Below are 23790 nucleotides of genomic sequence, written 5' to 3' on the forward strand. Positions count from 1 at the left end.
CCTCTCTGCCTTCAATGGGGGGGACACAGCGGGTGTTCTCCTTTGGAGTTTTTGACCTAACTGGGGAGTGGAAAGCCCTGAGGGAAATTACCTGAGCCCCACACTTTGTTTCTGTTGTTCACACACATTCCTTTAGGCAGCATGTCCTGAGCCTGTGTCCAGGGCTGGTGGGGCTCAGAGAAAAGACCTGAAGCCCCTGCCCTCAGAGTGCTCTTGGGTCTGGGGTATTTGTCATGGACCGAAGACAGAGGCACCTGGGGAGGGGCCAGTGTGAGGCAGGGACCCTCCCCCTACCCCGGGGAGGACCCAGGGAAACAGGGCAGGGGCTCCAGGAAAGAGACTCCGAAGGGCCTGATGGCACATCATGGTGCCTCGTTCTGCAAAGATACTGCTCGAGCAGTTCCCAAGTGATTCTTCTCTTTAGACCCCTTCTTGTTCTAAACGAGGCCAGCCAGCGAATTGCACTGGAAATCTGGTGGGGCCGGGAAAGTAACAGTCTCCTAAAGTGATAGGGTGACATGGCGGCCATGTTGGGCGGCCACATCTCCCTGCGGCCCTGTGCCAGCTTGAAAATGGCCCCAGGGCAGGCTTGGTGAACCGGGGATGGTGAGGGGCCCACGGATGCCCCCACTCCTGCCAAGACCTTTCCTGTGCCTGCTCCCTGGGGTGGCAGTGAGTTGCGGGGCCTGTGCTGGGAGGAGAGAGCACCCCTGCCAGCCCCGGCCCCTCCCGGCCTCTCCAGGGTGGTCAACGTGACGCCAGTGCCTGGGGACCTGCTCCGGGAGAACACTGAGGACGTGCTGCAGGGCGAGCACCTGAGCGACCAGGAGAACGCACCTCCAATCTTGCCTGGCCGGCCCTCTGAGGGGCTAGGTCCCAGCCCCCACCTGGTCCCCCACTCTGGGGGTCCTGAGGCTGAAGTCTGGGAGGAGACGGATGTCAACCGGAACAAACTCCGGATCAACATCGGCAAAGTAACTGCAGCCAGAGAGAAGGACGTGGGTGGCCTTCCCCCGCTCCCACCCTGGTTCCCAGCCCACGGCCCCCTTCCCCTTCCTCCTGTGTGCCCTCTCCCCAGCCATCCGCCCTCAGGCCCTGCTTCCGTGGCCTCGCCCCATGTCAGGATCACCAGCGTCGACCTCCCTCTGTCTCCTTCACCCTGGGAAAAGCACTTGGCCCACAGCCACCCTGTCGGCCCCCGTTCATGGGACTCCCCTCTCCTGCAGACCCCTTGTGTGGTGGAAGAGGAGCAGAGCCGAGGTGTGGGGGTCCCTAGCTCCCCGGTGCGTGCCCCTCCAGACTCACCGACAACCCCAGTCCGTTCTCTTCGCTACCGGAGGGTCAACAGCCCTGAGTCTGAGAGGCTTTCCACAGCCGACGGGCGGGTGGAACTGCATGAGAGAAGGTAGGTCTGGGGCTGGGCGCATGGCCAGGGGTCCCCTGGTCACTTCAGCCTTCACATGGCTGCTCTGAAGGAAAGAGCAGATGCAGCGTGGAGGTGGGCAGGGACCCTGGGAGTGTTGAGGGGGTTGTCCTTGGGCCTGGGGTCGACCTTGGTTAGTCAGTGACAAGGCCTGGAGAGGGGGTAGGGGATTCCGAGGTTCCAGCTCATGTCACGAAGGGATGGAGGGGGGGAGGCGGGTTGTTGGAGGAGTAGGCTGAGTCCCCGAGCCCAGGAGGAGGCAAGGGGTGAGCCGGTAGGTGGGTGTTCTTCTAGAACCTCTCCTTAGAGACTAATTACAGATGCCTTGGAGCAGCTGACTGGGCTCTCTTCAGCTTTGGGGGAGGGGGCCTGGGAGGAGAGACCAGGAAATGCTCCGCTCCAAGAGGGGGTGGATCAAGTTTTGGGGGTCGGGGTGCAGGGATCTGAATGTCACAGGGTTATCTGGTTGGTGGGACAGAGAATTTAGAGCCAAAATGTGAGGGTGGCCCATGGCCATCAGAGACCAGAGTCAGAACCTCCCTGAGGCCTCTGAGAGATGCCCCTACCCTCGTGTGGCTCTGAGTGGGCCTTCACCGCACAGCAGGGCTGCAGTCTTCTCTGCACCAGAAAAGGAGCCTTTTTCCCAAGGCCAGGCTCAGGAGGCTGGGCTGCTTCTTCCCATCCATGCCACGTGCCTCCTCTTCCCCACCCATGGCCCCTCCTCTGGATTCTGCTCCAAACTGCACCCTGACTCTGGGGTGGGACACAGTGCCCTTTGCAGTGTGGCAGTGCTCAAGACAGAAGAGGCCTGTGCCAGTCCCTGCGGCAACCCCAGGACAGGGGGACACGGGCCCAGTGCCCAGGTTGCCACCAGCCCTCACACTCACAGTCACACTCACACGGGTTGGCCTCCCTGAGACTGAAGACCACGTCTGCATCCACGGTAGCCCAGCCCAGAGGGTCGAGGAAACAAGGAGAGCCAAGGAACAGCAGTGTGGAGGGGGTGTCAGTGGAGAAGAGAGGTGGGAAGGCCCCAAACAGACAGCCCTGAAGAGCAGACTGGCTTGACCCAGTGTGAACTCTTGTTTCAGGGCTAATGGGAAGAGGAGACGGCTGAAGAGAGACTTTCCGGAAGGGAAGGTTCAGGATCTTGTAGGGCAGGGCCGAGGTTTTGGGTGGGTTCTGGGGCTCTTGGGAGCAGGAAAAAGTATGAAGCCGCTGGGATTGGATGCCCACCTTCCCCCTTTCCTTCACCTCCCTTTCCCCCACCTTCAGCCCCTCTCTTCCTTGGGCGCCCTCTCTCCTTTATGTCCCTCAAAACAAACCATGCGCTCAGGAAAGGAAGCCACATCAGCCATTTTCATGGCAGGCCCTGAATCTCCTCTCTCAGGGATGTGTGTATTTTAAGCCTTATTAAATCAGTAACAATCTCCTGGAGAGGAAGGAGGTAAGTCCCACAGACCAGGGCGGAAGGACGTTGAGAAAGCCCCACAGTGGCTCCGAGCTGCACCCGTTTCTGTCACAGGCTCGAGGCTGGGGGAGAATGAAAGTTAGCCCCCTGCCCACAGCCCGAGTGGGAGGATGTGCACAACCCGAGGCAGCTAAGCCTCCCTGGTTCTCAGTGAGGGGGCGCCCTTCCTACAACCAGCAACACCTTCACCTCAGGGCTGGTACCCAGCCTCCTCCCAGGCTGGGAGCCTCTGGAGGTAATGCGAGGTTCCCCGCACAATGGAAGAGATGTCCTTCAGCAGGGTCACTGGCCCAGCAAGAAAAGTCAGGTGGGGCCCAGGCCCTGCCAGGGGAGCTCACAGCCTCTGGGGAAGACCTATATGTAAACACACGTGCTCCATTCTGTGGTGAGAGGGGAACACAGCGCTGGAAGGCAAACTTGCCCGCCCCCAGCAGAGCAGGATGGAAAGGCTCCCCAAGGAGGTGACATCCGTGCGGGTGGGACAGCAAAGGGCGTGCAGAGAGTGACAGGCGCAATGGCACCGAAGTAAGAGCACGTGGGCAGTTCGGGGAAAAGCCAGTGACAGAGATGAGTCTGCCTCAGAAAATGGTGAACCTGGGCCTTGGCCTGGCCACCTGAGTGCCCAACTAAGTAATATGGACTTTGTTCTCCAGGCTGGGAGCCACTGGAGTTTGTTGGGGGTGGTGACACCAGCCAGGCAGGCCTGGAGGGTGGTGGTAGAAGAAGCTAGAAAAATCATCTGCCCCCTCGAGGGCCAGGTGGGTGCGTTTGCCTTGACGGCAGTGGGAGGGAACCTCCAACAGGGTATGAGCACCAGACGGGGAACATAGGGTTGGCTTTCGGGAGGTTAGGTTTCCTGGGTGGTCCAGAAGACAGCGTTCCTTGGGCATGGGAGTGAGGTTTCATTTTCTGCTTGTTTGTATTCCTGGAAGGCAGTAAGCATCCAAATCCGTGTGTTGAGTGAATGAATGAATGAATGAATGGGATCTCTATGGGGAGTGAGGTGGGAGGGGGTTGGTAAGCCAGGTGGTGACCAGGCCTGGCCCCGGGTGACAGAGCTGCTCTGGTCAGTGGGTTCCAGGAGGCATGGTCCACCAGGCCACCTTCTCGAGTCCCTTGAAGAGATGGAGAGGCTGGGCACTGAGCCTCACTCGGGGTGGCTTTGCAGGTCACGGATGGATCTGCCTGGCTCCCCCTCGCGCCAGGCCTGCTCCTCGCAGCCGGCCCAGATGCTGTCAGTGGACACGGGCCACCCCGACCGGCAGGCCAGCGGCCGCATGGACGTGTCGGCCTCTGTGGAACAGGAGGCCCTCAGCAACGCCTTCCGCTCTGTGCCACTGGCCGAGGAGGAGGACTTTGACAGCAAGGAGTGGGTCATCATTGACAAGGAGACGGAGCTCAAGGACTTCCCCCCGGGGGCCGAGCCCAGCACGTCGGGTACCACGGATGAGGAGCCTGAGGAGCTGCGGCCACTGCCTGAGGAGGGCGAGGAGCGGCGGCGGCCAGGGACAGAGCCAACCGTCAGGCCCCGGGGCCGAGGTGTGCACACCCTGGCTGAGGAGGACCCTCGGCAGACTCCATTCCAGCCCCCACCACCCCAGCTGAGCCAGGCGGAAGGCCGGTCAGAGACGTCGCAGCCTCCCACGCCCGGCAGCCCTTCCCACTCGCCACTGCACTCGGGACCCCGCCCTCGACGGAGAGAGTCGGATCCCACGGGCCCGCAGAGACAGGTAAGGTTGGGCTTGCATCCCACTCCCCGCCCCTGGATGCCCACAGTTTTTGCCTGGAGTGTTCCCTGTGGGCTCCCCATGGGCTCCTTGGGGACTGCTGACTAGCATCCACCAGTTGCAGGCTGTGATGAAGGTAGATAGGTTTAAGTGTCCAAAACCATGCTTGGGGGACGGTCAGAGCTTCCCAGAGGAAGTGCCCTCCATGTTCTGAGTTGAGTCTTGCGTGATGAGCAGCCTCAGCCAGGTGACAAAGCAGGAGAAAGGCCTCTGAGGCCAAGGGGACCGTGTGTGCAAAGGCCCGGGGGCGGCAGTCAGAAAGCGCTGCCCTGATGGCATGTTGCAGAACAGGTGAGGCTGCGAGGTAGGTCCCCCAGTCCTGGCCCCGAGGGCCTCAGGGTGAAGCTAAAGGGTTAGGGTTTGATTCTGAAGGCTCGGTGAGCCACCCAAGGCTTTTAAACAGAGGTGTACCATGATCCCCTTGGTGCTCTTGAATGAGCCTTCTGGTTGCTGGGTGAAAACGGATGAAAGGGCCCAGAACTATAAGCAGGAAGGCCCCATGGCAGGTGCCAGCAGGAGAGCAGCCTGGTGGCTTGGACCAGGACCAGGGCTCTGGATGTGGGGCAGGGTGGATGGAACCAAGAGGTGTTGCGGAAAGAACTGAGGGGCTGTGAACTGGTAGAGGGGGGAGGTTCTCGGCTGGTGCCCAGAGTTCTGTGTGGACAGCAGTGCCATCACTGAGTGGTTTTGAAGGGAGCATGACTCCTCAGAGGGTCTAGGGAGAGCCAAGGAGGTGATGCTGGAGGGCTCCAGGGCTGTGCTGTGTTCCAGTCAATCACCCCATGTCAGGGCCCTGCGCCAGGTGGCTCTGGAAAGTGCCAGGGTTCAGGGCCAAGGTCAGATCAATCCACTGCATGCGCCGATTGGGAGGCCTGGCCTGGGAACATGTGGGAGCCTGGGAGAAGGGCAGCCCCAGGCAGGACTGCGTTCAGGGCCCACCCCCTTGTCTAGAAAAGAGGGCCTCTGAGCTGAGATCTTCGGGGCTGTGCATCCTCACTGTGCCTTGGACCCTGGGAATCTGGGGCTCAGAAAGTGGAAACTCTGGGCCCCTACCCAGAGTGCTCCTAGCCAACCTGAGTCGGAGGCCCAGGCAGGGCAGGGTGTGGGCCAGCATGACTGGGTTGGGGACCTTGTTCCCACCAGGGCCAGCACTGGAGAGAGAGCAAGATCTGTCTGGCTCCCCTCTCATTTTCTCCTGCGTTCATTCATCCATTCAGCAGCTATAGTCTTCCTGAGCACCTCGCCTATGCTGGGCACCAGAGGCATCAGAGGTCAAACGCACGCACAGGAAGTTCAGAGTCAAGGAGGGGAGACTGACAGGGGTGGTGTAGGGTAGAGAGTCCAGAATCAAAGTCAGGACGCCGAGGCTCTGGACCCGGGCCCTCTGTTTGTCCCCTCCTGGTGATTGCAGGCCAGGTGGATCTCAGAGAGGGAGGTAAGCTATCTGGGAGGTTTTCTTCACCTTCTAATTCCTCCTGGGTGTGGGGAACAATCCTTGCAGGGGGGAACCGCAGCCAAGCAGGTAAGGGGAGAGAGTTGGGGACGTGGGCACGGGCCTCTTGTACAGTCTCAGTGTTGGGTTCAGGTCCTGCTGGTGCTGTGGGCCCGCCATGAGCTGTATGTGTCTGGAGGGCGTGTTCGGTGTTTGTGGGCCTCGGTTTCCCCGCAGCGCACTGCAGCGAAGTTGGTTAGCCTTCTGCTGCTGTGATCGCATGCGCTTCCGTGTTTGTGTAGCTCAGGAGGGCACAGGGCTGTGGGTCTGCGCACACAGCGGCGTGTCTATGCAGCATGCCCCGGGTCTGCAGGAGTGCAGAGAACCCCGGAAGCCAGGCTGGGGATGGCAAAGCTTGAAGGGTTGGGAACCATCAGAGCAGTAATTCCACTGACGGTAACTAGAGCTGCACTCTTTCAGGGCCTCCCTAGGGCACTTGTGTCTTCCTTCCAATAGTGATGTGATAAGGCAAACCCGCCCTTTAAAAGATAAGGAAACCGAGGCTGGCAGGATGCTGGGTCACCGGGTGGTGGGTGTGGGGGTTGCTGTGGGCAGAGGTAGAGCTGCGTGAGTGCTGTCTGAGGCTTGTGTGTTTAGGAGAGGAGCAAACATAGGCCAGAGAGAGCCCGAGTGTGAGGTGGGGGTGGCAGGGGCCCTTGTCAGCAGGTGTGCCGTAGGCACAGCAGTGTGCATGGCAGTCTGTGTGTGTGTGTGTGAGCACATGGGGGGGGCGGGTGACATGGTTTACTGAGCATTTCGGTACAGCCCAGTACTGGTGAAGCAGAGACCTTCCTTGTCAAGGGCAGAGGAGGATGGGGGGTGGGGGTGGGGCGGGGACTGGCTCATTTGTTCCTTCTTTCTTTGGTCTGGAGGGAGTCCTGATCTCAGATCTCAGGCTACATAGGGGCTCCCAAACTTGGCCGGCCTTAGAATCACCGTTTGCGGACTCCCCACCCTGCCACTTTTCTGCAGGGACCCCCTCCTAGATCTTGCTCTCTCTGCCCAGTGTCTGATGTGTGAACTTCCTCATAACAGTGATCCTTAAAGATAAGAGCCCTGCTGTTGTCCCCACCCCACCCCCTCCACCCCGCGCCCCCGACCAAGATAATGTGGAGCCAGGCATCTGTAGGTCTTTGGTGTGAATGCCATGATGCCTTCAACTTTTTCTTTACATGCGCCTCACCTTCTCCCCCAGGAAACTGAAGGTGCAGATCAGAAGGGGCTAGAGAGCTAGGCAGAGGGGAAGGCAGCGGACAGAGGGTGTGATTTGGGGGAGGGATGTTTGCCATCCTTTGCCGGCTGTCTCTGGCTGATAACACCGCAGGTCAGCGTTCTCTGAGCAGGTAGACTTCCGCCTGGCAGCCACGAGAGCATTTCTCTGCCACGTGCCAGGCGGTGTGCTGGGGGCAGGGGGACACAGATGAACAAGGCTCCACAGTCCTGCCCTTTTGGAGTTCATGGTCTAGAGAGGTGGGGTGAGGATGCCAAGGTGTGGACGTGAAGGTTTATCGGCAAGGGCCATAAGGTAGATAACAGAGAATGCTTCTTTTCTAGAATGGGGAGCCTGCCTGGGAAGCAGGGTGGTCTCTTGAAGGCGGTACTTCAGCTGGGCGTGGGGGGTGAGTGAAAGGGCAGGAGCATGCTAGGATTGAGTCCCACTCCCCAAGCTGACCAAACTCTGGCTGGGGTGTTATGCTCAAGCCACGCACATGTGCTGTGGGAGGACACTCGTAACCAGCCTTTCTTTTGGACAGAGGGCCTTAGGCCCCTAATCCTCAGCGCAGCTGGGACCAGGATCCTATGCTTGGCTAAAAAGAAGGCGAAGGGAAAGCAGGGTGAGGGCGGTGACAGTCCTATCACAATCTTCTCTCTCCTCATCTCCATTTGGAGGTCTCACATTGGGTCCCTCTGCCCCCATTTGACATCCACAAGGGAACACTGAGTGTCCTGGGCCCCCTCCTCTTCAGCTCTCTGGCAGCTGGCCCAAGCCATCCTCAGCCCCCCTTCCCCAAAGCTATTTATACTGGCTTCAGTCACAGGAAGAGCTAGGGGTCAGGGTGGGACAGTTGTGGCGACACCCAAGCCACCATTTCCATCTCCACAGGCCTGGAACACACAGGTCCGCTTTCCCTTTTCCCTCTGAGGGTACGAGGGCAGGAGGACACAGACAGGATTCTTCCTGATGTCTGTGTTGTGGCCAAGGCCCTCCCAGCAGCTGCCTTGTGGCTGGGCTGGGAGAGGACAAGGAAAAGCCACTTTGGAGAAATGGTTTCAGTCTGCTCCTCCCTCTCACCCTCTCTATTCCTCTCCTCATTCTTAAGAGTGACGTAAAGGATAATCGGACAAACTCACACGACACAGCATTTACGCCAGGGCAATCCTAAACCTATGGGCTGGGAAACATGGTCAGCCCCATTTTACAGATGAGGAAGCTGAGGCACGAGAAGTGACTTGCTTGTGTTCATGAGATAGTAAGCAGTGGAGCTGGCGTGCAAACATGAGGAGCTGGACGCTAGAGTCCTACCGGTCTGCTACATTTTCCTGTGGAGTCCTTGCCATCCCCCCACCCCCACCCCGTGACAGGGGCAGAGGGCGTGCAAGGAATGTTCTTCCGGCCTCCTAAGGAGTCAGGAAACCAGCTGAGGAGAGAGATGGCAGGTAGCAGTTGCAGAAGGGTCTTCCTGTGGGGGAGGATTCCTCAGCCCAGAGGGAACTCTGAACTAGGAAGGCTGCCCTGGGGAGGCACGTGACCAAGGTCTCCGCAAGGAGACCACGGTGTGAGGAGTGGCAAAGAGGAGGAAGACTGGGAAGGGATTTGGCGGCCAGAGTTTAGGTGCTCGGCAGAATGGGGCGGTGTGCACGCCCTCCGCCTGCCCAACCCTCCCCCTGCCCGGGACGCCAGCGCCGCAGGGGCTGTGAGCGGTGGGCGGCCCCCGAGACGGAGCTGTCGAGTCTGTGCCTGACACCTCTTTTCCCTCCACTCTCTTGGTCTCTTTCAGTTGGAGGAGGACAGACTCTCGGGGCACTCCCTCCCGCGGTACAGCCCTCTGCGACGACTGGCGTCCTCCGTGTTCTCCTCCTCCACGCTGGAGACCGAGCATTACCCTCACCCTGGCGGCGGCGGCTCCTCCGGTTCCCTCATTCAGCGCAGCCGCTCGGCGGAGAGCAGCCCCGTGCGGGCGCCCCACCGGCGCCACGCGCCCCTCGCCGCCGGCAACCACAGACTCGTGCCCTCGGTGCTCCGCATCTCGCGGTCCCAGCTGCAGCAGGTGTGGGCCCGCTTCACCCACAAGACCTAGGCTGGGCTCCCCCCCCTCCTGGAGGGGGCAGGTGGGGGGGGTGGGGAGCAGGCAGAGACCATGGTTCCTTCCCAGGACGCAATAATCACACACTCACACACCCCATCCCACCCCATCATGCAATACAGCCCCCTGTAATGTTGGCCCAAGGTACTGTAGTGACCAACCCCCCCTCCCCCATGTCTCCCTTTGCTTGGTGCCAGCCAAATGGTGCAGGGGGAGGTGGGGCTGTCGGTGCAGCTTCAGGAACAGGACAGAGACACTGGGCTGGAGCCACCAGTGGGGTCCAGAGTCCGGTGGAAAGCAAGGTATCAGGGAGACGAGGCATGCTGGGTCAGAGTCAGTCTGGCGTGGAGGTGATTCTGTTTAATCTGTGATTTCCTGGCATTAGGGTCTGGTTTGCCCCCAAGGGGGGTGGCAGAAGACGGACACCCTCCTGGGGTGTGTCTGTCTGTCTGCATGGGGCAAGGCATGTGCCCTGTGTATGAGACGCGGGCCTAGTCAGCCAGGTTTGGGGTTTGGTAGGAAGGGCCTCCACAGTCAGGATGTTGGGGGCAGCCCTGTGGCCCAATGGGCCTACCACATGCCATTGTCACAGAGGACAGAGCTCCTGCCTCCCTCATCTGACCCAGGAGGCCTGGAGCTCAGTCCACTCTAGGCTGCCCTTTACCCAAGGGATATATGCCATCAGCCCCTGATGGATTTGGTGGTTTAGCCCAGCCCCTTAGGATCTGAGGATGGATGACTGGGGGCTTGGCATCTGCCTTTCAGAGGAAGCTGGCGCCTTGGGGTGAGGGCACCCATCCTAGAAGCACTGGCAGAGAAGCTAGGTTATTAAGGGTGAGGTAGCCCCTGTGAGTTCAGGACAAATCCCAGGCAGCAGCAGCCCCACCAGTGTCCCTCTCAACGAGTGACTCCTTCCTGTAGGTGCTCAGCCGAACCAGTCCCCAGGGGCCTTGGTGAAGACAGAGAACAGGGTAGGCAGATCTGCCGGGGATATGCAGATGCAGGGGGCGGGGTGGGTCAGGATGCCAGATCACTATGTCCTTTCTGATCATTTCTCAGCCCCCAACCTGTCACTACAGGGACCTCTAAGGTTCCTTTTCCACATTCCTGCCCCTGTCAGCCAGCACCTCTGTTTCCCTAGGCAATGGAGTAGTGGTGAAGAGGGGTGCCAGGAAGGGTAGTGCCTATACAGAAAGGGAAGGAAAGGTTGAGACCTGAAGGTTTGCAAAATATTTATTGCAGTGAGACCGTATCTGTGTATATGCTTGTGTGCATGCATGAATACTTGTGAGTATGAGTGTTCTTATACATGAGCATATGTGCATGAGGCAGGCCTGCCATGGATAGATGCTCAGGCTGTGCACTGCACAATTCCAGGGAGTACCGTTTACATTTGACTACAGTGTGAATGACACCACTGAATTTGCAGTGCCGCAGTCCTATGTATATGGGTGTGTGTGAAGGTGTACTTGTGTGTGTCAGGGAGTCAGAAAAATATTTGTGCAGTCCTTGGTAGTTTCCTATGTACCTACTCTCATCTTGGCTCCTCTCTCTCCTACCTTTTCCCTTTGACTCTTCCTTCCCAACTCAACTCCCTTCAACTCCCCAGCTATCTCTGGTTGGAGTAGAGGCCTCAGGATCCTTGCCCCAGCTTGGGGATGTCAGAGGAAGGTGGGCAGTGCTGTTTGGCTAAAATGTCCTCATGGCTGGTTGGCGCTGTGTATAGCTCACTCACATGAGCTATGCCCACACTCACTACATTCTTTTCTTCAAAATCTGTTCTTTTTGGAGGATGTCTAGGCCAAGAGCACCGTCCTCATCTAGGAATGAAAGCCAGATTCGAGCCCTAGTACTGGTGCCCCACCCCCACCTTACCCTAGCTGCTTACTTCTGAATGTCCCCAAGGTCAAGCCTCTGTTGCTCTCCAGTCTGTCTTGGGTGGTGCTGTATCTGGCTCTGGCAGAGGGTAGAGGAGAGGTCAGGGTAGACCCTTTAAAAAGAAAGGACAGAAAACACAAAGCACAAAGGTTAGGGGGTGGGATGAACAGTAACCCCACTCCCGCCTCCACATTCCGCCACTGCCCCCTTGGCTACTCCCTTCCTCTTTGGCCCTCTTTCCATCCACCCCAGCGAGTGGCAGGCGGTGAAGTGAAGGGGAGTCTGTCCACCAGCAGCTCCAAAAGTCAGCAGCCATGGGGTGGGGGTGAGGGCCCATGCTATCTGGGGTTAGATGAGACCAAGCACTCAGTTATCCGGCATTCCGTTCCAGAGGGTTCCACTACCTGAGCATGGCTCCCACTCAGTGACCAGAACCCTGAGGTACTCTAAGATCCCAAAGTGCCTTGTGACTTATCAAAGATGATGGCACTAGCTTCAGCCTCATTTTAGCATTTAGTACATATTTCTGTTTCCAAAGCCATTGGAGGTGGGGAATCCTGTTAAGAATTCCAAAGGCGGCTGAATTTTCACACAGACACAGACATAGACACAGGCACACACACATCCCAAAACTGGTACCTGTGGGAGAGGGTGTGTCCTTTAAAGTAAGATCATGATTCAAATATTTTGTCCTTTGAGGGACATCCTTTTGCATACCTTCGTTGGTAGTGGGAGAGCATCTTGTTGGCCATAAAGCTCTAAGCCAACAAGAGAGCATCTTGATAACATGATTATCCTTTGAGGGTGGCTCGGATTTCTGGAATTAGCGCAGTGAATTGGGTCAAGTTCACGTGCAGCTCGGCAGAGCCATGCATGGTTTGGACTTGAGTTCCTTGTTTCTAGGGCCCAGGCTGGGTAGGGAAGTTGTGAGTCTGCAGTGTTGTCAGGCTCTTTTTCTCCAGAAGGGTTTCCCAAGGAGGAGGTCAGAATGTTTCAAGAAATGATTTCCTGCTGGGGAAAAATACACGACCTTCTCAGAGTCAGCTGTGAAAAGAGGTAGCACTCTTTGCTGTTCTTGGAAATGGTGTTTTTGTACTTTATAGTCACACTCTGCGTATAGTGGTGGCTTCCAATTATTAATTTTTTATTTTATTAAACAGTCACTGGCAGCAGTGCTTATTATGTGCCAGGCAGTGATCTAAGCACTTTACAAAATTAACTCATTTAGTCCTCATAATACTTTATGAGGTTGATCCCAGTGTTATTTGCATTTAATGGATTAATCAGATTATTTAACTTACAAAAACATAAAAACACCCGCCAATGCCGGATAATTGAGGTCTTGTTGGATAAAAGTTTTAGAGTGTTTTTCTGTGTAGCGATCTATTTACTGTCCTTCCTGCTTGGCCCCTCCTCACTCTATATAAAAGGAAGGGGTTGTCTCCAAGCCAGACTCTCCTTCCTTCTCCATTTCCACCTGATGGTGTCCCCGGGGGTGTGGGGGGTGTGGGATGGCGTAGGGCAGAGGGGGTCACTCCAGAGTACGAGGGTGGGTTGAAAAGAGCCACCCTATCTCTCCAGAGACCCGCCCTCTCCATCCCACACCCCAAGCAGCTCTGGAGATTCAGTGGGTAGGGTAAGAGCTACAGTGAGAAGGCAGTGCTCAGAACCATGACGTTGAGGTACTGGGGTGGGGGGTCCTGGGCTTCAGGCTCACAGATAGGGCAGGTACTGGCATTGGTGAGCCAAGGGTCACCAACTCACACCTCAACAGGGGCTAAGCCGTGTCAAACAGTGGCAGGTTTGGGGACTGTGGTAAGTGGGAGATGCACTCCCCCTGGTGTGAGCTCAGCCAACTGTTACCACTATCTTCCAATTTTTATGTGAAATCTCCCGATTTTTAATTATTGGCATCAAATTTTTAAAAAACACAACTTTTTAAAGAAAAATCACTGTGAGCCAAACAAAACTGGTTTAAGGGCAGGGACTCTGAACTCAGTTTGCAATCTCTGTGAGCCTGAGGACTCCCCACTCCCTTCTGTCCAAGGCTGCGGCACTTCAAGGAGGATGGAGTTCTTCCTGGGACCTCAAGTCAGGTGGGCTTCTCCGAGGAGGCAGCTCACAGCCAGTGGAGATGTGTGGTGTTGGTGTATGCTGTGTGTTTATGTCGGTGACCTCGTGGTTTGTGTGCCTGAATGCGTGTGGGCCAGTGGACTTGTTTGTGGTAAATGGGGTCCTCATGGTAGGACCAGTATTTTCTCTGACGGCACAGGACCCTGGGTCAGTGAAAAATGCTCTAGTGAATTCTCAGTAATGAATAGACATCCCTACGCACTCAAGGCAGCTTGGGTCACAGCAATAACCACTCGACACTCATCCCAACGACTAGCATCCTGAACCCATCAATCTCCCTCTGCATTTCCAGTTTTAGGGAAAATGGGCACAGCCTTGCCCAGCACATGGGGGAATGATGGCACCAAATTTGAGCCATGCTGGCATATTCATCCTTGCTTCCCCAGCCAAGAGGGGTGGGCAGACCCCTTCAATCCCAGGAAAGTAGGGGTCCTCTCTGAAGAGGGTCCCAGGACCCTCCTTTTCTCTCCTCTGCCCTGCCTAAGTTCCTTTTTCTGGGGATGGGTGGTGCTGTCTGCCCAGGCAGTGGTGGGGGGAGCTTGGGCCACTGGATGCCCGGGGAGCTATGGCAAATGCGTCTGTACTGAGTGGCCGGGGAGACCATGCTTAGGAGTGTGTGGGGACCTCTGGCTGTGGGAGGATGGAATATTCTCTGCTGTCTTTGGGTTGCTTTGGTACCTGAGGAAGGAAGCATGATCCCTAATGAAGGCCTGAATGTCACCCCACCCTACCCCAAACCCCACTGAGATTCCAACCCAAAGGGCAGGAATCAGCCCACCCCAGAGGCAGTCCTTGATAACAAGGAGTGTGGCAAATCACTCTCCTTAAGTTGGGGGGCATGTCCCCAAAGCTTGCATTATTCCCATTAGGGCCAGAGGTGCCCCCTAGGACTAGTGGGTCAGTCTCTGAAAATTTTAAAGCATCCTTCTCCCTAAGGGAGAGGCTCCCAGCCTGAGGACCACATCCCTCAAATATCCCCAATGGTTCCCCTATAGCACCCAGTGGGCTCCCCAGCTCAGGGCGCCCCGGAGCCTGAGTGGGCCCCTTCCCCCAAGTAAAGAGTTGAGAAGCAGTGGGGGAGGAGGAGCAATGAAGCCTAAAGGCCTGTGGGAACTTTTATAGACCCTCCTTCCATTTGGCTCCGCCGTCAGTCCCACCACTTTATCTTCCCTTCTACCTGCACAGTCTTTGCGGGTGCAGGGGGGTGGGGTTCACCTTGCCACGACTAACTGGCCCTCACACATACACACGCACACGCACACGCACACGCACACTCCATAGCTGCGCGCACATTTCATCCACTCTCCGGACAGCAAATTAGCAGCCCCCGGCTGGGAGAGCACAAAGGCCGCGTTTCCGGGCACCTCTCGCAGGTTTCTAACTCTACTGTAACAGGACCCCAACCACCACTTCCCGCCTCTGGGACCCGCCCCCACACTCCTGCCCCCGCGGCCCGCGCGCCACGAATGTACGGTCGGTCGTCTTAACTAGCTGCTACGCGCGCGACCAGGGTACCGGCCGGCCTCCGAGCCCCGCCCCCGCCCCGCCCCGCCCCTGCGCGCGCCCCAGCCGAGCTGCCTGCTCCCGTGTGAGCCCCCTTGCCACCCCGCCCTCGCGCCAACTTTGTGTTTGCTTTCCCCCTCCCCGGGTTCGCGGCCGCTGGGCTCCCCGACCCCGGGGCGCGGGCTCGCCCCTCAGTGCTTTCAGGGCCGGGGTGCAGACGAGGGGCTGGGCGGGGGAGCTGGCCAGTTCTCTCGGCTCGAAGGGCCCCCGTCACCCCACCCTTATCCCTGTTACCTCGCCGCCCACAGCCTCCCCCTGCTCCCATAATTGGCCTTGCAATTGGATGCCAAAGAGCCCAGAGTTGAGGGGGAGCCAAGCTTTGAGCCTAGGTCTCTCAGAGCCACCCAACACTCCCTTTTTGCCCACGCCTCTTCGTCTGTCTCTCCTGCCCGACCCCACTCCACGACTGAGGGCCCTGGGGGTCCCCAAACACGCCCCCACTTCCAGCTCTTCTCCCTCCCCACCCCCGAAAATAAAACTCAGGGACCAACATCTGCTTCCTTTGCACTTGCTCCTTCGACACCCCCCCCCCCCCACTGGAGGGGTTTCCGTGGGGGAACAGGCGGGGTTGGGGGCCCTAATGTCTGACAGTATTTCGCAAGGAGAGGGCTGGCCCCTGCCCCCTGAGAGGTAGGACTGGTGAGAAGGAGGGAAGCTCAGCCCCGGGCCCAGCTGAGCCTCTTCTAGGGACCCCAGGATCCCCTCCCAGCATGGGGAGACGCTTCCTAATCATGGTGGGGAGGGGAGCGAGGGATGGGAAGGGGATGGGGAGAGGACCCTTCCCGAAGTCCCGAATTCCAGCCAGTTTATTCCTAAGTCTCCCCCTCCCATCATGCCCCCCCCCTTTTGTACTGCAATAATACTGTATTATAAGCTTGCACTATTCCCCAACCCGGCCAGCGTAAGCATGCACGAAAAACTCACACACACACACACACACACACACACACACACACACACGGGACGCTTTTTTTTTTTTTTTTTTTCTTCTTCTTCTTCCTCTCCGGGGTGCGTCCTCAGTGTACATAGCGGCGTCGGGGGTGGGGAAGCCTGGGCCCGGGTGGAAAAGCATGCACTGAGCCCCCACCCCTAGACTGCGAGTACTGTACAAATCCAACACTTGAAACCGACACGCACACGCGCGGCGCCGCCACGGGGGGTGGGACACGGACACGCACCCATGCGCACACGGCCGCGCACGGGCGGGGGTGGGGGTCGCCCCGCCGTCTCGCGTCGTTGTGCGAGGGATCTTGTGCCTTTTTTAGTCCCTGTATGTTAATGCAGACAATCCGGAGAGCTTGTGTACTACCAAATCCTGATTAAAGACGCCTTCCAGGAACCTGCGACTCGCCTTCTTTCTTTTCATCCTTCTCCTTCCTAACCCACCACCCGACGGGCAGAGGCCAGGGGCTAGTCTTGCTGATTCTGGGATCCGGTTGGGGGGAGGGGGGCAAATTCCAGATAAATGGATCCAGCCCCACAGCCCCTAAGACAAGAATGGGGAGGGGAAGGGGGAATCCTGAGAGGTCTCCTGGGAGGTGGACTCCAGGAGCCCTTGCCCTGCTGGCAGTCTCCTTTCATCCGCAGGAAGGTGATAGGGATGGACCCTGGTCTCTGGGGTTGGACTCCTAATTGCCAACTTGCTGGAGGATGGATGGGAAGTAGAGGGGTGGGTACCTAGATCTGTTCTCTGTGGATCAATCTACTGAAGCTGCGTGCGTGTGTGTGTGTGTGTGTGTGTGTGTGTGTAAGGAGCAAACCAGAGAGCCCTGTGAAGGGACCCTGGGAGTCTTTCCCTGCCCCTCCGCTCTGATGGGGGAACTGAGACAGCTCTGGCGTGGGGAGAATGATCTGTCCAGGGGAGTCAGTGAGAGAGTGGATTGTGCAGAGCCTGGGGGTGGGGTGCTCTCACCGGGCCACACTTTACTCCTTGGGGCCTAAAGCAAGTATGGGGGCAGAAGAAGGGCAAGCTACGGCTGCATTTCTTGAGCTAGAATGTTCCCACGCTGTCAGCTCGGGTCATCTTAGCCCTTCCACCCAGATGACTGTCAATGGCCAGTGTGCCAATGTGGGTGGCACCCCTGGGTGTGGGTGAAAGAGCAGGGGGAGGGCTGGAGGGCTCCTGGCTTGGCAGATGTGGTTTGAGTCGGCAGACCCAGACAGACAGGTGAGAAATCTGGGGAAGCTGGTGGTGGGCAAAGGGAACCGCACTGCCAATGTCTCTGTTTTTCAGGTGGGGAAATTATGGCAATTGGGGGCTCCTTTGGGGAGGAGAGATGGGAAGGGTGCCGGGGGTGGCTGCTGAGGGAGAAGGAAGGGGAGCACTGCCGAGAGAGGCTTGCTGGGGAGGGGGAAAGGGTCATGGTCCATCCTCCGGCTTTGGTCACTCAACAGTCCCCCTTCTTTGACCTTGGGACTGTGGGCTGAAGTGCAGTGTGCTGTGTCTGGGCTTGGCCAGGGTCCAAACAGGAGAGCTGCCCTCTGTACTCTGTCTGGGGAATGGGGGTATGTGGACAAACCCACCCCTGGGGGTGTCGCTAGTGTCAGGCAATTCAAGGCTGAGGAGAGAACAGTTTTGGTGGCAGGAAAATATCAGAGGCAGGTCCATCCACCTCCCTCCACTTTTCCTGCTGACTGGAGTTAAACATGGACTTGGCTGGGCTATGAAGTTGGTGAAGCCGAAGTCTTTGGGTCTGGACTCCCTGGAGGCAAGGGGAGGGCTAGGGCTTTCATTCTTTCTGAGGGTCTCAGCTCCAGCAGCCTGCCTCCCCTCCTCCATGACTCACCCTTACCGCATCCGCCATTCCCTCAGAACCACCAGGGAGCTTTAAAAGATTTCTGGGCCTCATCTTGGACCTGAATCTGGGGGCAAGGGGAGTGGGACTCAGGGCTCTGTAGGTTTTAAAAGCTCCCTTAGATAGTGCTGTACCAAGCCAAGCTGGAGAACCACAAATATAATTGGAATCATAAAGGGTCGCTGCTCTGGAGAGGGAGTAGGAAGACATGAGTTCCCCTAGGCCCTGATTTTCCCTTGCTGAAATGCAGTAGGCTTGTTGCCCCCTGAACTGGAATGGGAGAGTGTCACTGGTATCCCCCTCCCATGGTATCTGCCAGACTTCTGGACCAAGCACACAGAGGCTGGCTAAGGATCGAGGCTGAATGAATGAGCACAGGATAGCATGGACAAATGCATGAAGAGTCACTGGGCATGGGCATTCAGGAGAGGCTGGGGAGGGGGGAAGGAGGACTTCCCCCTCTCTGAGGAGGGCGGAACTGAGCCCAGGTCTGCCCTCCCCAACAAGGAGCCACATGGGGAGGTGTGGAGGGAGCCTGAATTGGGAAACACAGCAGGTCCAGATGCCAGCTGGCCGGTGGGCTTGTCAGTGATCCTTAGGGCAAAGCTGTCCCCACTCTGAGATTCATGGCTCTTCCTGCTAAAGGGCACCGGATACCAGGTTTCCCTGCATGGGAGGGTGGGAGGCCAGTGAGGCAATGGAAAGAGTTTGGGGTTCTGAGCCACCTCGGTTGATGTGCTTTGTGAAGTGGGTGTGCCAGTGGCTCTCTCTAGGCCTGTGTCCTATTCTGACCTTGTCACTGAAGCCTGATTTCAGTTCTTATTGCCCCTCCTTCCCGTGAAGTGGAAGGGGAGGGCTTTGAGATGGAAGGGAGAAGGTTCGAGCTATGATGATCTAACACAGACACTGTGAGTGGAGGGTCTGTCCTACAGATGGGATTTTCTAAAGAGATCCAGGGCCTGGCCAGAAGGTTGCTCAAAGTGTCAGAGACGGGACAGAGAAAACAGGCAGAGACGTTGGGTGGGACGCATCTGGTGTTGGGTGGGTGAGTTCTGAGCTGGACAGGAGGGAGACATGATCAGAGCTGCGTCTCTCTATAGGTCCTTGGCACCTACACCACAGTCACGACACACCCAGGATCTCACAGCACCTCTCCACCTCTGCCCAGTCATCTTTAGCCTTACTGTTGGTAACTGAGCATGGCAGAGGGCCGCAGCACATGGCCTACCACAGAAACAGGGCTCAGTGTTTGTTGAATGAATGAATGAATGAATGAATGAATGGGAATGGTGTAGAAAAAGAAAACAATTGCCAGGGACTTTCAGCCTGGATGTGAAGAAGACTAAGCTCTAAGGAAGTCCCCTGCCTGGCTCAGACAGGGTGGGCAAGTGTCCTGCCTGGGGTCTGATGCTATCCCATCTTGCACCCCCCTCCCCACCATTATCAGTCCTCATAGATGGTCTGACCATGAGAAAGATTATGGCAGTTGAGGAAGGGAGAAGTCACAGCCTTGGGCAGAGCCTCAGCTTGGGGGATTCTTACCTTCCCCTCCACCTGCCTTCTGGCTGCCTGCTAGTTGGCCTCAGCTGGGAGAGCCCCTCCTTTTCTCACCACTCTCTCTCCCATGGGTGTGGCATCAGGGCATTGCTGGGGTTGGAGAGGGAGACAGTGATCTCCAGACCAGGGAGCAGGGCAGAGGGCAGGAGGCAGGCTGGGAGGGAGCTGACGTTTATTGAGTATCTGAGTATTGAGCTATATGCCAGACCCATTGCTTATCTCACCTCATTTATGATCACAATCTCTGTGGAGTGTGCATAATCCCAATTTCACCCCCCCCTTTTTTGGTCAAATGTAGTTAAAAAAAAATTAAATTAAATTAACTAACATATAGTTTATTTTTGGTTTCAGAGGTAGAGGTTAGTGATTCATCAGTCTTACGGAACACCCAGTGCTCATTCCATCCCGGGCCCTCCTTAATGCCCATCGCCCAGTTACCCCATCCTCCACCCCCCTTCCTTCCAGCAACCCTCAGTTTGTTTCCCATGATTGAGTCTCTTATGGTTGGTTTGTCTCCCTCTCTGATTTCATCTTATTTTATCTTTCTCTCCCTTCTCCTATGATCCTCTGTTTTGTTTCTTAAATTCCGCATAGCAGTGAGATCATGTGATAGTTGTCTTTCTCTAATTGACTAATTTCACTTCGCCTAACACCCTCAAGTTCCATCCACCTCATTGCAAACCCATATTATTTCCTAATAGAGAGACGGTGCACTCTGTGAAAACAAGGGCCACATCTGTCTCGTTCAGTATGTGATCCACAGATTCACGGCCTCTACCATCTTGGCCAGGACAATAGACATTCCAGGACTTTTTCTAGAAAGAAAGGCCAGGTCAGGGCCTCAAGGGGCGCAGTGAAGTGTCTCTATCGGGGTGTGAGAAAACAAGTAGAAAGGGGGGTGATGATGCCTGCTTGGTGGGTGGACAGGAAGGTTTTCTTAAAGATTGGTTGAGCTCAGTCCTGGAGGAAGGACAGGGATTTGTCATGTGAGTAGAGGGAATGACAGGATCCCCAGGCAGCGGGACCACCAGAGGGAAAGACAGCGGTGTGAGAAGCGACTAGCACTTAGGGAACTGCTGGCTGCATCAGCAGGCAAGCGCACAGGGCAAGGATCCCAGGGCGCAGCGCCAGGTGAGCTCAGAGCAGAAGGGGCGGGGCAGCGTTGCCAAGTGCCCAGCCTAGAATTGGAACTGTCCCCTGAGGACTGTGGGGGCTATTGTAGGTTTCTGCAAGTTGGAAGCAGAGAGATAGGGTCAGATTTCAGTTTCAGAAAGATCCCTCTAGCAGCTGTAGGGAGAATGGTTAGGTGGGCGGGAGAGAACAAGCCAGTGGTTGGGGACTCCCCCCCCCCCCCCTGGCCCGATAGGGCTGTGCCCTTACAGCTGAGGCAGCAGGTGCAGAGGTTGAAGAATATTTAGCAGTACTCCCTGCAAGTCTGGATGGCACCTGAGGTGTTGGAGGTGTCCGATCTCTGGGGCTTCTGATCTGGAGGGGCTGTGTTTAGGAAGACAGGGCACAGCATGTTCAAAAAGGCTGACAAAGCACTGGACGCTGTCAGCCCCATCCCCATCTGAAACGAAGCTATGTCAGCCCCTGGTGGGGCCTGGTGCACTAGGGGTGCTGGAAATGCGTGTTTGAGTGTGCGTGTGCGTGTGTTGACTTGGTCAGAGCTGGAGAAGATGTAAGGGCTGAGGTCCTGACAGGGTGATCAGGCCTTTCTAGTCTGAAAGGATCCTTAGCCTGGAAGACTAAGGGGAGATGTGGCAGAAGCCCAGAAAACCAAGAACATAGGCCATCACATTGCCAAGGGCTCTGCCCAAAGCTTCAAAAGGGAAAACTAAATCAAGTGGAAAGAAACTTGCCTTTTGTAAGCTAGCTGCAAATTCCCGGAGGAACTGTGGACTCAACACACAGCTGGGGAGGGCTGGAGAATTCCTGAGCAACAGGCCAGGAAAGGGCAGGAGGAAAGAGGGCACTGGAGCTCCAAGGGCACCCAACCTGCATTTTGGGGTGTGGAGGACAGCTGAACTTTGCCCTGCTCCTGCACAGGCTCTGATGGCCCTGGCCGCCAACTCCTTGGCTGCAGAGAAACCCTGTCCTGTAAGGAGGCAGCAAGGGTTGACACAGACGCTTGCCACTCCTCTCCGGACCTGGTTTCGTCCTCTGTCAAAGGGAGATCCACACCGTGCCTCTGATGCCTTGCCGCTGTCTTTGTCTTCTATTGATTGAACTAAAGCTGGCTCTGGGTTTCAGAGGCAGGGAGGAGAGTGAAGGAGGTGGGAGACGGGAGACCGAGGAACTGCCAGCTTCAGGGCCAGGGGCCTCAGGAGGAGCTGGAGCGTGCACACAATCCTTCCTCAGAGACTTTCTGAGCACTCACTAGGTGCCAGGGACCCTTCTAGGCCTTGGGGGACAGAGCAATGAACAAGACGGGCCCAGTGCTCAGAAAGGAGCACACTTTCTGGCACATGCACCTGGGCATGTGGGCCTCCCAGCTTGTGGGTGCAGTGCTGGTGTCATCGGGCCCTTCAGGGCAGGTGACATCAGCGAATCCCTGTGTGTGCCCCTTGCAGGTGTTCTCCGTGGCGCCCCCGTTTGAGGTCAATGGTCTCCCTCGAGCTGTGCCTCTGAGCCTGCCCTACCAGGACTTCAAGAAAGATCTCTCTGATTACCGAGAACGGGCTCGGTTGCTCAACAGGGTCCGGAGGGTGGGCTTCTCCCACATGCTGCTCACCACCCCCCAGGTACCACTGGCTTCTGTTCAGCCTCAAGCTAATGGGAAGGACGAAGAGGAAGAGGAGGAGGAAGAAGAGGAGGAAGAGGAGGAAGAGGAGGAGGAAGATGAAGAGGAGGAGGAGGAAGACGAGGAGGAGGAGGAGGAAGACGAGGAGGAGGAGGAGGAGGGAGACGAGGAGGAGGAGGAAGCAGTGGCTCTAGGGGAGGTGCTGGGGCCTCGAAGTGGCTCTAGCAGTGAGGGGAGTGAAAGGAGCACGGACCGGAGTCAGGAGGGTGCCCCATCCACGCTGCTGGCTGACGACCAGAAGGAGTCCAGGGGCCGGGCCTCCATGGCTGACGGGGACCTGGAGCCCGAGGAGGGCTCCAAAACGCTGGTGCTCGTCTCCCCTGGTGACATGAAGAAGTCGCCCGTCACTGCCGACCTGGCCCCTGACCCTGACCTGGGCACTCTGGCTGCCCTCACTCCTCAGCAAGAGCGGCCCCAGCCCACGGGCAGCCAGCTGGACGTGTCTGAGCCGGGCACCCTGTCCTCTGTGCTCAAGTCTGAGCCCAAGCCCCCTGGACCTGGGACGGGGCCGGGGGCCGGGGCAGTGACCACAGGGGCGGGAGGGGTGGCCGTCACCTCCTCACCCTTCACCAAAGTTGAGAGGACCTTTGTGCACATTGCGGAGAAAACCCACCTCAACGTCATGTCTTCCGGCGGACAAGTGTCCCGGTCTGAGGAGCTGGGCGCTGGGGGTGAACTGGGCCTGGAGGCGCCCTCTGATGGGAGGGCTGTGGAGGAGGGGGCCTCCCTGCCCCTAGAGAATGGCATTACCCAGTCAGGGCTGGAGAGCGGTGCTCTGGCTGGCCCTCCCGGGGACACCCCCCTGGAGGTGGCCACAGACTCACTGCCCAATGGCCCAGCCCTTGCCAATGGGCCGACTCCAGTGTCCCCGCTGGAGCCAGGCCCCGAGAAACTGGCCACCATCTCCCCCAGCCGCCATGCCATGGCAGGCGCTCGCCCCAGGAGCCGGATCCCAGTCCTGCTGTCTGAGGAGGACACAGGCTCGGAGCCCTCAGGCTCCCTGTCGGCCAAAGAGCGGTGGGGCAAGAGGGTCCGGCCACAGCAGGACCTGGCGCGGCTGGTGATGGAAAAGAGGCAGGGCCGCCTGCTCTTGCGGCTGGCCTCCGGGGCCTCGTCCTCCTCCAGTGAGGAGCAGCGCCGGGCTTCAGAGACGCTCTCCGGCACTGGCTCAGAGGAGGACACACCTGCCTCCGAGCCTGCTGCCCCCAGGAAGGCTGGGCGGGTAGCCGCCACCCGGAGCCGGATTCCCCGCCCCATCAGCATCCGCATGCCCACGCCTGCTGCAGCCCAGCAGCCTTCTGCTGCCAGCAGACCCCATGGCGCTGGCCCCGCCTCCGACACAGCCATCACCAGCAGGTGAGAAATCACAGCTGGCCCTACGGTGGCCAGATGGTGACCGCAGAAGGCCTCCAACTTCAGGAGCTTCCCCAGAGGCAAGGTCAGGGCCTAGCAAGGATGCGGAGAAGGACGCTTCCTGTTCTCCACCTCCACAACTAAGTGTCTCCTCCCTCTCAGGTTCCAGCCCTGTCACTGGGCTCAAGGGAGTGGCTACAGTGAACATGTCTAGAGGGGTCGTCAGGGAC

The 23790-nt window shown here is 57.6% G+C and overlaps 1 protein-coding gene across 7 annotated transcripts in view; it reads left to right on the plus strand.

Moving 5' to 3' along the window:
* The window catches only part of TTBK1 (tau tubulin kinase 1), a 40292-nt gene that overhangs the window by 12674 nt on the left and 3828 nt on the right, over positions 1 to 23790 (plus strand). For 3 of the 7 annotated variants that reach the window (XM_059178036.1, XM_059178038.1, XM_059178037.1), the window contains 5 exons: positions 743 to 998; positions 1227 to 1405; positions 4063 to 4624; positions 9173 to 9442; positions 21978 to 23563. In XM_059178036.1, the coding sequence (XP_059034019.1) occupies positions 743 to 998; positions 1227 to 1405; positions 4063 to 4624; positions 9173 to 9442; positions 21978 to 23563 (2853 nt within the window). The remainder of the gene's footprint in view (positions 1 to 742; positions 999 to 1226; positions 1406 to 4062; positions 4625 to 9172; positions 9443 to 21977; positions 23564 to 23790) is intronic. The other 4 variants (XM_059178042.1, XM_059178043.1, XM_059178039.1 and 1 more) reach the window with 3 other exon arrangements.

Source organism: Mustela lutreola, chromosome 6 (assembly GCF_030435805.1).
Source record: "Mustela lutreola isolate mMusLut2 chromosome 6, mMusLut2.pri, whole genome shotgun sequence".
NCBI classification, from domain to species: domain Eukaryota; kingdom Metazoa; phylum Chordata; class Mammalia; order Carnivora; family Mustelidae; genus Mustela; species Mustela lutreola.